Source organism: Typopeltis vanoorti, chromosome 11 (assembly GCF_054136105.1).
Source record: "Typopeltis vanoorti isolate ZY-2024b chromosome 11, IOZ_Tvanoo_1.0, whole genome shotgun sequence".
Classification (NCBI taxonomy): Eukaryota; Metazoa; Arthropoda; class Arachnida; order Uropygi; family Thelyphonidae; genus Typopeltis; species Typopeltis vanoorti.
Window position 1 is genome coordinate 33,199,552 of NC_143559.1, and position 18,042 is coordinate 33,217,593.

Sequence of the window (18,042 nt, forward strand, 5' to 3'; positions counted from 1 at the left end):
CGTGTTCTTAAGACCGGTTTGCCTGCTTTGCAGGAGGAAAAATCCCAGATAAACTGGGAAGAAAAACCCTGCAGTCCACACCCAAGACCAGATAACTTGGCTATATCTGAGAAAGATCCTTAGCACCTCACGTCAGTGACGAGAATCAAACGCAGCCACTCCTTTCCCAGGCATATGGTTGGTGGAGCGCATAACTACTCGGCTAACCGTGCAGACATATTAACTATTGCTCTACCCAGCTTTGCATCAATGGCAAATAACTGAACAGTTCTTCTAGATCCTTTCCTATGTCGTTAATGTACAAATTAAATAGTAGTAGTAAAACAGAACCCTCTGGCATGCTACTAGTCTTTCAGGCTTTCTTTTGGACTCTACTCCTGAATAAACTACTCTCTGATATCTCTCCATCAACCACCCTCCTATCCATCTCACCAACCTTATATACATCCCCGTGTGCTGCAATTTACTGATTAGAATTCCATGTAGTATGCTGTCAAAGGCCTTTGCAAAGTCCAGCAGTATCACTGTAAATCCATTACCTTTATCCAACCCAGCTGTCACTGTATTATAAAATGTGAGCAAGTTAACTACCATTCACAAAACTGTGCTGTTCCCCCCCCCCCAATACAGTATCCCATTTCCATCGATCTATTCCTGTATTTTCTCTTGACCAACTTCTCCAGTACTTTGACAATGACTCCTGATAGGCTGATCGGTTGGTAATTTGCTACATCAGTCATGGAGCCTCCTTTATGCAGTGGAACTATTTTCCCCTCTTTCTACTCTCTCTGGACTAACCCAGAGCTGAGACTTAGATTAAACAATATGGTCAAGGCACTGACAATTCCCTCACCACTTCACATCAAACTCAAGCTGGTATACCATCTAATCCCACAGCTGAATTCACATTACAGTTCTGTAATATGCTATGCACCTCCATTTCTACCTCAGTTCCCACATAAGCCTTTGGCTTTCACATTCCTGCAATATCACCACCCTGGATGATATACTCTTGAAAAGTGTTCACTTAGTAATTCTACAATTTCGACTGATTCAGTTACATCCCTACCATCAGCATTCATTAAAATCATTCTGCTATATGCATTCTTTCTTTTACTTGCAGCATATTGAAAGAACTGTTTGAGATGATCTTTAGCCTGTATTGCTAACTTACTTTCGTACTCTGTTTTTGCCTTTCTTACCACACTAGTTACCATTCTGGCCTGTGACTTGTACTGTTCATGTACCTGCTGGTCACCTTTCTCCTTAAATTTCCACCAAAACTGTTTATTTTTTTGCAGCTCCAGCTTGATGATATTCATCCATTTAACTCCCACTTGATTTACTCTCCTGACTCTAGGTATTCAGTCTGCCATTACTCCCTCCAACACTCCTTTATCACTTCCCATAACTATCAACATCTATCACAGACATCATCAGGGATACAATCATTTCCCAAATAATAATAAGAAGAAAAAGTAAACTTCTAATATTTGGGTGTGTGCGTGCGTGCATGCGCATCCATAGTGCTTGGTTACTCAAAGAAAGACCTGTTATAGGTTCACTTCTAGTTAGTTTCCAGTTTAGTCAATAGTTTCTTTGAAATGTTCCAACATGAATCATAGCGATGGGTATTTTTAGTATGTGTTTTATAACCTACTTTAAATATCCTGTTGCTGAAGTAATGTTTCTGTTTAATAATAATAATGTATTTTATGTAAATTCTGATTTATTCTGTTTTTAGCATGTGATTATATAGGCGAGGGCCTAGCACATTTTCTGGGTATAACAACTCCTAAATATCAGTATGAAATAGAAGAGTATGAAAAAATTAAAAAAGAGGTAAATAGTTACCATTTTATTTATTTTTTTTTAAGTATATTTAACATTATAAAATAATCTGAAATCTGTATTTAGAATATTAGATATAACTTTAAATAATATATTAAAAATAAAACAATATTAAAAAACTCAACATTTTTCTAATGATAAAGGTTCTAATGATAAAGATCTTCCACCATGAAAGGTTGTAAACTTGCAGTACATTTCTACTGTTGGTGGGCTAAGGATCTTTTTTCTATTTTTATTAATTTTTATGTTTTTTTTTTTTTTTGTTATTTTTTTACATAATCCAGAAATCCTACTCTAGAAATCAAACATGAAAATTTTTTAAGCTATTTCTGCCCTCCAATAAGCAGGGTGATGGTCTCATGCTGAACTATGAAATTCATCTCTTATCTAGAGATAAACATCTATACCCTAGGCAAGATTTGAACCAGCAGCCTGTTGGTTGGAGAGTAGATATACTAACCGCTTGGCCAACCAGGCCAGTGACCAGATTTAGTTAGACACTTGAAAATATTAAAATTATTAAGATATAATGTTCAGAATATATAACTTAAAATTATATGCTAATAATTTTTAAATTTGTATAGATACTGAATAAAAAATAAAATATATCATAAATAAGATATTTCCATCCATTATCTTTGGACAGAATCACATGGATTTATTTCATGAAATCACCAAGTGTCTGGTGCTATTTATTGGAAATTATGTACTATTTTTTTCATCAGAAAGCAAGCATCAGTTCTTGCTGGCTTGATTGATGTAGAAACTGTTGGTAGAGTTATTTTGCCAGACAATCACTATATGCGCTGAGATAGAACATTAGGATGGCCCTTTTGGGTAACTTATCATAGAATGCAGAGTAATAATCTGCATTCCATGATAAAGTAAATTGGAAAGCAACATTGTTTCATGCACTCCTTGATATAAGAGTAGATCCAAGCATGCTAGGAAAATTTCTTATACCACTAAAGAAATTTCAGAAATTTATTATTGAATAAAACATTTTGGATTGGTAGACCTCATCAGGTCTATTGATTGTCTGTGTTCTTCAACCCACAGGCTGGAAATTTGAATCCATTGATGTTTGTGAATGTCTTTAGATGGCCTTTGTTATCCAGTATGAGCAGGCTTGAAGTGATTTGAAAAAGTTCCATGTTTGGTCTGTAGAGCAGAGTTCCAGATTATCTACCTTTTAGCTAACCCATGGGTACTAATGTACTATTAGTTTATAAGCTTCCTTGGGGTGAGATTTCACATAAAAAAAAAAATACCCACAACTAACAAATATTCACAAGAGAAGTAGTTTGTGTAGGAATCCATTTTAAGCTCTGGACAAAAGTCATCTCTTGTTCAATTTGCAGTTTAAAGCTTGTAAACTTGTTACGTGTTTTGTTCTTCTAGCCATGCTGTAATGCAAAAAAATTATTATTATATGATATCTTCAAGGAGTCCAAAGACTCATCAAGGGAGGGCACCAACTCCACAACTCTCCGTCACTACCTACCACTTACTTAATCCACTAACAACAGCAAACTGCTACTACCACCATCACTTATACCAGTGCCATCTACTTCCCACCACCACTACTATTATTTTTTGTCTGTAAATTGTGTGTGTTCTTAAGGCCGATTTATCTGTATGTGGGGTGAAAAACCCAAATTTCTGGCAGAAAAAATCCTGCTACCTCTGTATGATAAATGTCATATTCAGGCAATAACAATCAGGAAAATTAAGGATTAGCTATAGTATTCAACACTAAATAGGCTAATCTTCTTGAATGGCAAGCAATATCAAGTAGAGTGATGTGGGCAAATATCAGAATGGAGAACTGGACAGTGAGACTTATTTGTGCCTATTGTTCAAAAAAGGCTCTACTAAGCTAGAAGTGGAAGAATTTTTGAGGCTTTAGAGAAAGCAGCTGACATAATGAAAAATGAAAAGTTGGTCCTTGTTGGAGATTCTAAATAGCAGAGTATAATAAATTTAGTTTAATCTTTTATCCAAGTGTAAGCAAACAAAGTTTGCATCTGAAGTATCTTCAGGACTCAGGCAACTCATGGTAAAGGTGGACCAAGCTCTCATTATTCCTTGTCTTAGTATCTCTCATAATGCAAAGCACATCTCCTTGCAGACATGTATAATGCTATGCATTAAGGGAAGGGTCATATTATTAAATTACTCTGAATTTAGAGAAAGATGTTGGAAGTTTTTTTTTTCACTTGGTTAGACTATAATAAATTTAGTTTAATCCTTTATCCAAGTGTAAGCAAACAAAGTTTGTGCCTGAAGTATCTTCAGGACTCAGGCAACTCGTGGTAAAGGTGGACCAAGCTCTCATCACTCCTTGTCTTAGTATCTCCTATAATTCAAAGCACATCTCCTTGTGGACATGTATAATGCTATGCATTAAGGGATGGGCCACTACTCAGACCGGTTTTGACCTTTATTGAGGTCTCGTCAGTGGGAACCAGACGTCAGTGGTGATACTAAGACAGAAGCAATGGATCAGAGAAAGATGTTGGAAGTTTTTTCCCCACTTGGTTAGACTATAATAAATTTAATTTAATCCCACTGACTAGACCTCAATAAAGGTCGAAACCGGTATGGGTAGTGGACCTTCCCTTAATGCATAGTATTATACATGTCTGCAAGGAGATGTCCTTTGTATTATGGGAGATACTAAGACAAGGAGTGATGAGAGCTTGGTCCACCTTTACCATGAGTTGCCTCTGTCTTGAAGATACTTCAGGTGCAAACTTTGTTTGCTTACACTTGGATAAAAGATTACTGTATATTCCGGCGTACAAGTCGACCTGGCGTATAAGTCGATATTGGAATTTTTTGAGTTTATTTGAGTTTTTATAATATACTCGTCGTATAAGGTCGACTTGAAAAATTTCTTTAAAAATAAAAATTATGACAGTTTTTAAGTAAAATTTTTATACCGCCGCCAACCACTAGGATCATTCATAACCACCTTTTTAGTCCTTCCATTCTTTGTTTTAGCAAAAGATATAAAATACCTAGTTGACAAAAAAGAAATTTTATTTCATATTGACCAGTTGACCAATAGTGAACTAAAGTGCAAAGGCTCCTTTTAAAAGATTGAAACATGACGCGAGTTTTAAGTGCAAAGTGATTAAATTTGCAAAAGAAAATACTGTGTTGCTGCACGTCAGTTCGGAGTAAACGAAAAACTAGTTCGTGATTGGAGAAAAAGTTAAACTTTAATAATGAAAATGCCAAAAAATAAGTGCGCATTACGGAAAGGAATTTGGAACATTATTTTCCTATTCTGGAAAATAATGTTGCGGATTGGGTTCGAGAAAATCGCCAAAACGGACTCATTATAACAAGAAATAATATTCGTTTATTTGCTTTGAAGTGGGGCAAAGCAAATAAAAAATCCAAAACAGTCTTTTAGTGTGCGACATGCTCAAATCCCATTTAACGGAGAGCACAAAATCTTTATTAAGAGAGAATAATACCAATATGGCAGTGATTCCAAGTGAGTTAACTTCACTAGTGCAACCGTTGGATGTTTGTATAAACAAGCCATTTAAAGACAGTTTACGAAAACAGTGGAATGCATGGATGCAAGAAGGAGAGAAAAGTTACACACAAGGAGGACAAATGCGACATGCGTTTTTGGTAACTATGCATGAATGGGTAGCGAAAGCATGGGATGAAATAAAACCAGATACAGTAAAAAATCTTTTAAAAAATATGCTATATCTAACAAATTAGATGGCTTGGAAGATGATTTTGTACAGTGATGATGAAATTGATGCTAAATCTGATGGAGAAACGAATACATATATGACGATATACTGGAAGAAATTACAGAACCAGAGTACAATGAATTTTTCATACATTCAGACAGTGAAAATTAAATTTTAATTATGTAGTTACCTACCTATTTTCTTTTGTAAATAAATAATTATATAACATGTAAATATTTTTTTCTGTAAATAAATTTGATATAAGTTGAAATATTTTTACTTATTTACCCTTTTTTGTATATTGCTAATAAATTTAACAGAGTATGATACGTACTAGTTTTTTCTTGGAAAGCAATCAGTTTTTGACCCGGCGTATAAGTCGACCTAAAAAATTTAGTACTTTTTTTTCAATGCTGAAAAGTCGACTTATACGCCGGAATATACGGTAAACTAAATTTATTCTAGTCTAACCAAGTGGAAAAAACTTCCAATTAATAGCAGAGTAGGAAATGATTGTCAGACATATAGAAATATTTTGGGAAAATTTGGAGAAAAGAGCAAAGCTAATAATAATGACAAATACCTGTTGGATTTCTGCTCAGGATATGGACCAGTTATTACTAACACAAGGTTCCAACGTAAAAATGTACACAAATTCACATGGAGAGAAGAGGCAAAGAATAAGAAAAGTCTTATTGACTATGTCATTGTTGATAGTGAGGTTTTCACTTGAATAGGGTAAAATCTTGAGCAGGATAAAATCGAATTTCATATTGAAAAGAAGAACATCTAAGAAAGTTTTATAGCAAATAAAAGTTGATCTGCTCTCAGATGTGAACTGTAGACTAAAATACATAAATATTATTCAAGAAAAAATGAAAGTGTTTGAGAACAGGAACCAAACCTTGGAGATTCAGTGGCAAGCCCTGAAGATAACATTGATTCAGCCAGAGAGGCATGTGGTGAGGTTGTCTGCAAGGATAGAAAAATCAGAACTCCATGGTGGACACAGGAAGTTAAAGAGGCAGTAAAGGAAAAGAAGAAAGTATATCAAAAAGTTCCTTGCAAATAAGTCAGCTTGTGCTGTTAGATAATAGAGAGACAGATGTAAGAAAGCTAAATGCTGTGTAAAACTAGCTAAACATAAGTAATGGGAAGACTTCGGTAAAAACATAGAAAATAAATATCAGGAAGGTGGCAAAATATTCTTTGAGGCCGTTGAAAAAACTCAGAAATGGTGGAAAGAGTGCTGTAAAAGGAATTAGAGATGATAAAGGTGACATGAAAACTAGAGAAAAAGATATCCTTGATGTTATTACTCTGAAAAATTGCTAAATGAAACAAGCAGTGATAGCACAGTGGTAAAAAAACATCATCAAATTCTGCCATGTACCCTCGAAGGGTGTACAGGATATGATAGTATCACATGAAAAATTACATCATTACTAACTTCCTATGTACAATTTTCCTATAATCAGTCTGTTACTTGTCAAGACTCCAACATTATCAGATCTTATATTTCTATCGTCTAAGGCACTTTGTACTGTATCAATTGACCTATATCTTGTCTTCCCCTTGGTCATTTTCCTGCCAACCTGGCAGAGAACACATGTTTTGCTAATCTTTCCTCGCCCATTCTGTTTAAGTGACCATACCACCTGAGATTAGCTCTGCTAACACATTCCTGGATGCTGACAATGTCAAGTTCTTTCCTAATATCCTAGTTTTTAATATGATATTGCCATTGATGCCAACCTGTTCATACCTCTAATCTTTCTCAGGACTCTCATATCTGCGGTCTCTAGTCTGTTTTGCAGGATGAAAAACACAAGTTTCTGGGAGAAAAAAAACTACCAGTTCAAAGCCCTCATAAAGGTTTTTCACATCTGAGACAAGATTCAAATGCAGTTTTTTCCAGCTGAAGGGCATTATCAATATTAACTGCTTATGTATATTAAAAGCTAAAAATTGAAACAAGTATGCTATCTGTTTTTTATATTTATATTTTTTATGGTCTACATGAATTGCATGATTTTGTTGTTTAAAGGAAGAAGAGGAGAAAAAAGATAATGCTGGTTGGTCAGTAAATAGTATCACTCAAAATCTTGATAATGTCCATGTTGACCAAGTACCAAATTCTTCTAGTCATGATGCTCAACAGGATATTCACAACTCAAAGGACTCATCAGGAATTAACGCACAGCAGTGGGAAAGATATTAAATGTTTATATATTTAAATTTTTTTTAATGTTTCTGAACACACAATACTTAAAATTTTGTAAATTTTTATCAGTTCTGATTTTCAAAAGCCAGTTACAAGAATAAAATGTAGTAATATTTCTTGAACTGCAATATATTTTTCTAATCACAAAATTTTTACTTGAAAACACTTTTTTAGCATGTCATTTCCTAAAAACTTCTGTGATATGTCTCCTGTATTGACTATAATTATTACCAAAGATTTTCAGTCATTTTTTTCATTAGTATGGTATGAGAAAAAATACTCTCACGTATGTATATTTATTATACAGTATATGCAAAAAGGTGTCTAATAAGTTGCTTTTGATTTTTACATTCTTGGTGCTCCAAGACTACAGTTCTCAAAACATTTAATTGAATTTAAATTTATTGACATTTGCTTTTACAATTAAAATATTTTAATGAAAAACTAAAGTTTCACTGTGTTTTTGGCCAGGTATCACAAATGCTTAGTATACCATTAAATCTGAACTCTTTCACAAGCCATTCTGATGACTTGTTCATTGTCCATAGAAGGAGTTATCAAGCCAGACCTGTTAAAATTAATCTGCAAAATACATCAGAATCCGATTTGTCTTGTCTAGTTATAACACTGTTTTATAGTCTTTGAAAATCAAATGACTGATTGTCCTTCATCATATCTGGATGCCATTTTTGCTCATTCTTTCGTGGTGACTTTTTTTAGCCATTATTTATTTGTTACAAAAACATTAATTTTGATTAATGATTAATCCTTGAAATAGTGAAAGAAAAGTTATGATATTCCTTTAGTCAATTTTAAGAACAGGAAATTACTGCTGACAGTAAATATGAATAAGATGTTTAATGAACAGACTAATTATGGTTCCTAGGCAAGTTGATCTAAGGTTTCTAGATATTTGTATTACCAGTAAATTTGTATTACCAGGTAATTTTAGTGTGAGGAAATGCTATTCTTTAAAAAAAAATCTCAGGGGCAGTACTATACATTTCATTTATATTGACTTATTTAAATATCCAGAATTTTTTTTGCATATTGCTATTAAATAAGGTATTGCAGGAAACATCTCTGCAGCATCTTCAATAGTGCCTTTGTATAAATGAATAGAAGATTTTTTTATTTTATTTGTTATACATTTTTTTTTTTAAAACTCACCACTGGAACTTTACACCAGCACATACACACAATAAAGTTTTGACAAGACGTCACCTTTGGCAAGAAAAAAACTTAGTGGTCTGTTGTCTTTCATAGTGTTGTTAGTATTCACAAAGTAGAATTGAAATTGAATAGCTGTATAGAATTTTATTCTATGCAGCATGTTACTTAAACGACCAGTAAAGCTGGTCGTTTAAGCATTACAATACATCCAGCAATGTTTTAAAGAGAAATATTCAGTTACATTTAAATTATGCAGCAATAGACTATTTTGGTAAGCAGGTATGTATATAGTATTTCATTTTATTCTTGCAATAATGTATGCAATATTTTCTTATTTTATTTCTCTTTAAAATATTGGAGAAAAATCTATACATCTTTAAACTTATAACTTCACATTGAATAAGCTTTAGATGCCGTGTTGCTAGCTAGTAGTATCCATGATCGATTAAAAGAACTGGCTCTAGGCAGGAATAAAAGAGACATTTATCTAGAGTAGCAGTGGTGTTCTTTGATGACAGAAAATTTCTCATTTACACGAAAACACAAGGCATAGGTAATACTATTTATTTGTTTAGAAGGGCAGATATTTTGGTCTGAAACTTACAGACCTTCTTTGGTGGCAGTGAGAGTTGATTACAAGGTAGAGCATAGACAATGGATTGTTTGAAACAGAAAGAGTCATGTGATGTTATACTTAAAATAGCATAATGTTATAACTGTAAAAAAAAAAAAAAATAATGTGTTATTCTAATAAGACTTTCCCATAGTTGTTAGAAGTTTTTCCACTTGGTTATCTATGAATTAAAGATATCAAGAAATTATATACTTGGTTTAATCCTTTATCCAAAAACAAGTTTGCGGCTGAACTGTTTTCATGATTGAGGCAACTCGTATATATGTGCATGCTTTACATTATGTGAAGTTATAAGCTTTACATTACTTGTTACCCCAGTCCCGAAAATAGTTCAGGTGCAGACTTGTTTGCTTACACTTGGATAAAGGATTAAACCAAGTATATAATTTCTTGGTATCTTTTAAATTTAATTTAATTAATTTAAAGACTTTTCCATATTTTTAGATAAAGATAGGCAGTCTTTCTGATTCAAGCTTGGGCAGTGAAGCAAGGCCTCAGCATGCTCTCTTTAAACAAACACTCAAATTTGTATCAACAATGATGTAGTAGGCACATTTCTGACCAAAGAATATTGTGGTCTGTGTTGAGCCAAGCCAGATTTATCAGATTTTCTGTGATAAATATACGATTGATGTTCTTGTATTCTCTTTTCTATTGAGCATCCAGTTTGTCCAAAGTTGGATAGGTGGCAGTCACAAGGAACTTTGTATGTGCCAGGAAAGCTATCGATGAGCATTCATCTTTTGAAGAGAGGAAACAAGTTGATAGTTTATTGATAAGTATAAAAGTAGCCACTGAATTGTATTTCTTCAGAATTCTGGAAATCAGTTCTTGGTTGTGAACGATGTACCGTTTCCTTGTTATTTAGGTTAGGTTTGTAAGTGTGAAACAGATGTTGAGTAGATCTTTCTGAGAAGCCATTTAATTTTTGCCTATCTTTATCTAAAATATGGGAAAGTCTTATTAGAATAACATATCATTAAATTTTTAGTTATGATTAGCCCATGTTTCTGCAGTTATAACATTACACTGTTGTAAGTATAACATCATGCAGCTCTTTCTGTTTCAAACAATCAACTGTTTATATTTCTACCTTGTAATTAACTGTCACTGCCACTGAAGATGGTCTGTGTAAGTTTCAGACCAAAATATCTGGCATCCTAAACAAATAAATATTATTAACAATGGCAAAGTTTCTCTAAAAGAAAGAAAATTTCTCTTTAATGATTAATTAAAAAGTTCTTAGGATAAATTAACTAGGATCTAAGTGTTTTTGCTAATTGTAATTTGTTTGAAAACAAAATAAGAAAATGAAGACCAATTCCTCTGCAGAGGATGCCATTGAAAAATGAATCCAGTTGATGTTCAGAGCCTGATGCAGTTGTTATCATCTTTTCCTTTTTCATGTAATCAAATGAATCTAAAATCATAATATATACATCAATATAATCTTCATCTTCAGTCCATGATTTTCATCCACATCAGTTGTAATTTCCTTTTGAATGTAAAACTGTTTCAGTTATCATTTCCTCTCCCTTTCCCTTTTTTATTCATGTAATGAGATAAATCATTTTCACTTTCTTTCATTTTTTTTTACCCTTTTGTTGATTTCAACCCTTTGTTGTCATTATTATAACTGGAAGAAAATACTTTTACCTGTGTAACAACTTTATTATATTAAAAGTCAAGAGAAGCACACAGACATTTTCTTTTTAGTGAAACTCATCATGGCAAAAAATGAGTCAGTTTTAATAAATGAATGAATAAAGTAAATCTCCTAACACTTTTTATTCATAAAAGGACAACACTTTTTTTCTGTCCTTAACTTTGAAAACTGTTTGGCAGCCAGTCTCCTCATGATTTGTGGTAAATTGATTACATTTCTAACCAGTGATTAGAGAAGACATGAGAGCATAGCAGACCGTTACCATTATCTCATGTTCCTAAGCTGAACTAGTATTGCTCTGTTTTGTGAGCCATTTTTCTGTTGTGGGATTAAATATCTGAGTTTCTTCCAGGACAAAAAATTCCTGTATCTTGCACCAGAGATCAACTAACTTAAGAGGCTAAAGAAAGCACAGAAAATGTTCCTTTAATGGTGACTAGAATCCTATATTGTCTTTAATCTGCTGATTTAGTGTGATGGAAGTTATATAAGCACCTTTCAGTTAGTAATTTTGTTGATATGTTGTTAAGACTGATTTTTAATCTTTTTCTTTTTAATAGTTCACTTTCAAACTTACTCTGATTAACATTCTAAATAGAGGATATGAAAATACAAATTGAGTGACTAAATTGAAATTGTTATGGGATTATCCCATGAGTCATATGGGTCTTTAAGTGGATGAATAGCATCTCTGCTCTCCAATTTATACAGACTGAGTTTGAGCTCCAGTTATGAGAGTACTTCCCTCCTTATTTGAGACCTAAAGTGATGCAAAAAAAAAGTACCATGATTGGTCTCCAGAGTATGCTTTCTGGATTATTTAACATTTAACTGACCAATAGCCAAAATATTCTATAGATTTCCACCCCTTACATGGGTAGGATTACATATAAAATATATATATATCTATATCCTACTTTGTGATTTTAAGTATTTGATAAGCTAAATAATGTTGTGTGTGTGTGTGCACCGCATGCATGAGTGCATAATATTTAAAGTTGCAGGTTTTATTTAAATTATTAAATTAAATTTATAGCATTTACAACCTAATACAGTTTGAAGTGAAATGAATCTTCAGAATACATCTCAAGATATATTTTAAAAAATTAAATATTTTATATCAGATTTAATTTATATATTATTTGTGTGTTTAACCAGTAATTTTTCTTTCTTTTTTTCAGCCCTGAGGTCTTTTACCATGCTTTACTGTAGTTAAATCTCTGCCATTGAGACTATTTGTTACGTAAATTTCCTGACATACCATATGGCAAAACATGTCTTTTAAGTTCTCTCTCTCTCTCTGATATATAATTTCCATTCTTTCAAAGAATTCTTATCTTTTTGATATCCATTAGAAACATGAAACTGAAGTCTACTGCCTTAATGATTGGTTTTGGCATCACTACACTTTATACCAATATATTCTAAGCAGCTATACTCTGCATTATACCAGGTTTTTCACCTGATGTAATTTGTGTATTTGATTTTATTATGCATTCAGGTATTTCAGATAAGATTTACTAATAAACTGAAAAAAAAAACAGCAGTGGAATGAAAGTGCATTCTCCTTCCCCACACTCCTCCATTAACTAACAGTTACTTTGAACATCCAGAAGATTTGTTATTCTCCCCTGTATATACTCTGTCTTTGTGAGCACAATGTATTGACATTTGTGCATAAGGCCCTGCTCAACGGAATCAAAATTATTTCTAAAGAGAAACAGATCTCCACTTGCAGTCCAGGTTCATTTTGAGGGGTATGGATGGAGTTGTTGTTTAGTCTTTTATTTTTCATAAAATGCCTTATCACATATATTAGAAACTGAGTGGACAAAATATTAAGTATGATTTATTTTTAACAGTATTAACAACATCAAATGAATTATTTTATAACAGTATTTTATTAACTTACTTATATTTTGCTGAATTTCAAATCAGCATCATCAGACAACACAGCATGTATATGCAACAGCGAGTAAGTGAAACAGTACAATTGCAATGGACATAAGATCTAAAGTCCTAATTTGGCACCCTCTAATGTTTTAAATAAAAAAATTACAGCTATGTGGGAGTTGCTCTTAAGAAAACAGTCGCCCAAATTTTTGGCAAATTAATGCAACCATATTTGTTCAGATTAGAATTATTTATAGCTATGGCTGATGCAAAAAATAATCTTTCAGATCTGTAACGACTTCTAAATAGTACATTAGTTTTCTTCCATCTAATCCTGTGTAAAGGGGGTGTCCAAAACATGGTTTCCCAGTCCTGACTTGCCATAATAATGGTAACAAATGTATTTTTTATGTTCTTCCAGGCAGATGTTAACAGATCTTCCTGTCTACCCACAGTTCGCCAAGTCACAGTCACAAGGACCTTCATACACTCCAGGGTGTGCTAGAGAGTGAAGTTTATCCTTAAGAGAGCAGATCATATTTGCTAATTTCACATGAGGTTTGAATGTGATGTAAAGGCCATGTTTTGTTAATACTTTGGATATCTTTTCTGATGTATTAAATAGAAATGTTATGTTCCTGCGTATTAGAGGAGAGAGAAGTAATGAGGCTATGTAATATTTTATCTATTTTGTAGAAATTGTAGCTATTGGCCAAGAAAGTATGGTGCAGATATTTAATTTCTGTGGACAGAGCTGTTTCATGAGAACAAATGGCTCTTACTCTCTGTGTAAGTGTTTTTAAAATACCATACACACAGAGCCAGAGCCATTTTTTCTAATGATACAGCTCTCACAGATGCAGTGTTTCAGTGCTGTATCTATTCTATAGGCACTGCTCCAATGAACTAACAACCATCATTCCTCCACTTTCTGTTGCACCTGTTAATACAAGAGCAGGAGCTGTCCAGCATCCCTTTACTGTGTAGCTGCAAACACACTGAACTGCTTCTCCTCTTCCTTGTTTATTCCATCCATCTCTGTCCTCTGGAATAGCCTTCCTCATGAAGTATTCTCAAACAACTACAACCTTTAGCTCTTCAAAAATAAAAACATCAATAAACTTCTATCTCAGTCTACACTCCACACATATCTCAACCTTTCGTGTATGGGATCAGTATAAAAAACATTGTGACATTATCTTAATTTAGTATTTCCTTGTTTTCAGTTAATTTCATATTCTTCTTACATTAACATTAAATTCATTTTACATACTTTGACTATGAGGACATGAGATTTTATAGAATAGATGCAGGGTAAATTTTCCAGTAAGAAGGGAAAGAAAGAGTGGATCCGACCTGGAAGTTAAGTAAGATTGTGATTAGCAAGTTAATGAGGAGCAGACCTTTTTTATTATTATTAATTAGTGTTGAGCACATTGATGGCAAATAAATTTAAAGATCATTAAGTGGGCTTGTTGTATTGAGTTCTGGAACTCCAATTCAGATATCCAGTCATTAATAATAATAATAATAAATAATATTTTTTACGTGGTTTCCACTCACAAAATGCTTCTATAAACCTATAGTACATTCCTACTGTTAATAAGCTAGGGAATATTTTCATATTTTTAAAATTAATTTTCTGTATTTTTTCATTTATTTTTTACATAGTCTGAAAACTGTTTTAGAGACTAAAAACATGGAAACTATGTTCATATTCAAAGAGTTTATAAAAGTTTCATTCTTACTTCATCTGTGTGTGTGTGTATATATATATATATATATACTGGTGTATAAAAGATAAAAGCTAAGAATGAATTATATTTTTACCTGCGTACAGGGGCATACTGGGGGGGGGAGGGGAACGATTTCGGAACATAACCCTACTTTTTCTATGTGATCTGAGACTCGCATAACGCAATTTATATAACACGGCATTTCTGTGGAACCTAACATCCGTGTTATACGAGGGTTACCTGTACCTACTGTTAACCCCATCAAAATTAGTTGCAATGTGTTGCAGAATTTGTGTGTCTAAAACAGCGTATTGCCAAAATTTAAAAATACAGTATAAAATAGCGGACTTTTATATCTATTTATTTATTTTTATTTTTTTCATTTTTTATGTTTTGCGCCCATAGCAGGTGCCTCTTTCGCCACAGCCTCATTACGGCACTGGTATTGCATCTCAAATGTATTCTATGGGGTTAGGAACTAGGGAGCATGCTTGCCACTCAGTTTGATTTCCTTGGTTTCCAGAAGTATTTCCATTGCTCGAGTATGATGTGGTGTGGCATTGTCATCCATAAAAATGAATTCTTCGCCTACAGTACCATGGAACAAACCAGGGCCGGCTCCGCCGCCAGGGAACGGTTCATAACTTAATTTTTAAGAAACAAAATTTTTATCATAAAAACAAACAAATTCTTAGAATGATCAATATTAAAATAAATGAGGCCGTATACACTGAATAAAAATTTTTAAAAAAAATTGTATATTGCCGCCTCTTTGATCAGCCGGCTGTTTACAATTTTGCAGCTAGAGCAGGCTAAATGCTTGCCTGCAGAATGTTGTGTCTACTGCAGTCTATCTAAAGTGAAACAGTGAACAGTTTTTATGTGCAGAAACGAATTTTCATACAAAACATTTGTTGCTAGTTAATCAGTCATATGGTACCCATCTCAGTAGGCTACTGACAGTAGTGCAGTGCAGACTATTATTTCGTCTAAGTGTTGTGTTGTATAATAATTTCTTGTGGGTATAAAATAGAAATGGAATCAAAAATTTAAAAACAAGTTATCCAGTGCACAAAATCATAAGCATCACGCTGCGAAAGAAGCAGATATTAAGAAACAAACTGCGGCTGTTAATAAATTTGTTAAAATATTAAAATATTCTGATGCAGATTGTAACCAACTCGATACATCAGAAATCAGAGTCGAAGAACCGTATACATCATCCAGTTTGCATGAAGGTACTATTGCGACTATTGAACAAGATAATTGAACATGATTTAAGTAAAAAATAGTTAGGATTTAGTCAACTACAACAAAATTTAGTTGTAGTTGACCACGAAACTAACACTTTGTTAGTCTCTGTGAATTTAGAAGATCCAGGTGAACGGGGAAATATTGATGAAAAATTACGAGTTGTTTTAATTGAAATGGAGCCTGTTCAAAATAAAAATATAATATATCCCAGAGATACATATGGTCGTAAATTTGGCGACACATATTATAATAGAAAAATGAAAAACGGGAGCTCGTGCCAAGAACATGGCTCATTTATTCCGAAACTTTAAATTCTGTTTTTTGCTTTTGTTGCAAACTTGTCGCATCTATTGAATCAACTGAATCACCCACTGAGTCTTGTAGAAGGTTATAACGATTGGAGAAATGTAAGTACAACTTTACATAGACATGAGACTAGTTTAACTCACATGAAAAATTTCTTAAAATGGAAGGAACTTGATAAAATTTAAAAAAACAAAACTGCTATTGATTTCCAGACTCAAAGCATGTATGAAATGGAAAAGAAACATTGGACGAGCGTTTTAGAACGCCTGATTGAAATTATAAAATTCCTTGGTAGCCGAAATTTAGCTTTTCGCAGATCATCTGATAAATTATATGGAAGAAATAATGGTAATTTTTTAAAATTAGTCAAACTGTTTGGGAAGTTTGATCCCGTTATGGAAAATCATGTTGAAAGGGCCCTACAACGAAACAATAGAGTACACTATTTGAGTAAAGACAGTCAAAATGAAATATTGGAAACTTTAAGTAATGCAATCAGGGATACAATTTTATTATCAATTCTAAAATCTAAATATTATTCCATAATTTTAGACTGCACACCTGATGCAAGTAAAACAGAACAAATGACCATTATTATTTGCTTTGTTTCCTGTGACAATGGAATTGTCAAGATCAGGGAAAACGTTTTAGGTTTTGCAGATATATCAGATTCCACAGGACGTGGTTTATGTGGAACAACTGGAAAAATGGAACATTCCCATTGAAGACATGTGAGGTCAAGGGTATAACAATGGGGCAAATATGGGCTCCAAAATTTGCTTTTGAACAAAAATCCTCTAACTTTTTACGTGCCATGTGCTGCTCATACTCTAAATTTAATCATTAACTATGCAGCCAAAGTGAATGCAGATGCAATTATTAAAGAAATATACAATCCTTTTCATTCTCTTACAAACGTTGGACAATCCTTTTAATGTTCGTAAAACAAATTAACATTGAAACAGCCATCAGAAAAGCGATGGATAGTAAAATTAATGCAATCCGCCCTCTACGATGTCAGTTAGGAGAAATTTATGATGCACTTTTTGAAATTTTAAATAATGAAAATTTTAATAAAGAAACAGCATGAAGCACAAACATTATGTGCTAAAATAAAGGACTACAAATTTATTTGCTTTCTTATAACTTGGTATGATTTATTTAACAGAATAAACCCTGTGAGTAAAATGCTTCAAGACAAAAATATGAACATCACACTTGGTTTAGAATCTATCGAAAACTTAAAAATATTCTTACAAGAGTATCGATCAGATACAAATTTTAAAGAAGTTCTAAACACGGCAAAATAACTGAGTGAAGAGGTGGATGGAGAACAAGAATTTAAAATTGGTACGGAAGTTTGACGATGAAAGAAGACGACAATTTGACTACGAGCATCATGACGAAACGCCACAATCGCCAGAAGATAAATTTAGAGTGAATGTGTTTTATACACTTCTAGATGTTGCAATGTGTTCGTTAATAGAACGTTTTGAACAACTAAAAGATATAATTTCAATTTCTTGTATAGATTACTACAAATTAATAATGAAGATTTACGAAAAATTTGTGACGATTTAGGG

The 18,042-nt window shown here is 33.1% G+C and overlaps 1 protein-coding gene across 1 annotated transcript in view; it reads left to right on the forward strand.

Annotated features, from left to right (window-relative positions):
• LOC150101423 (protein FAM177B-like) overlaps positions 1-7,919 on the forward strand; it is a 57,438-nt gene extending 49,519 nt beyond the window's left edge. The window contains exons 4-5 of the mRNA XM_090400686.1: positions 1,745-1,842; positions 7,621-7,919. Of these exons, the coding sequence (XP_090256812.1) occupies positions 1,745-1,842; positions 7,621-7,794 (272 nt within the window). The 3' untranslated portion in view covers positions 7,795-7,919. The remainder of the gene's footprint in view (positions 1-1,744; positions 1,843-7,620) is intronic.
• Positions 7,920-18,042: the final 10,123 nt, after the last annotated feature.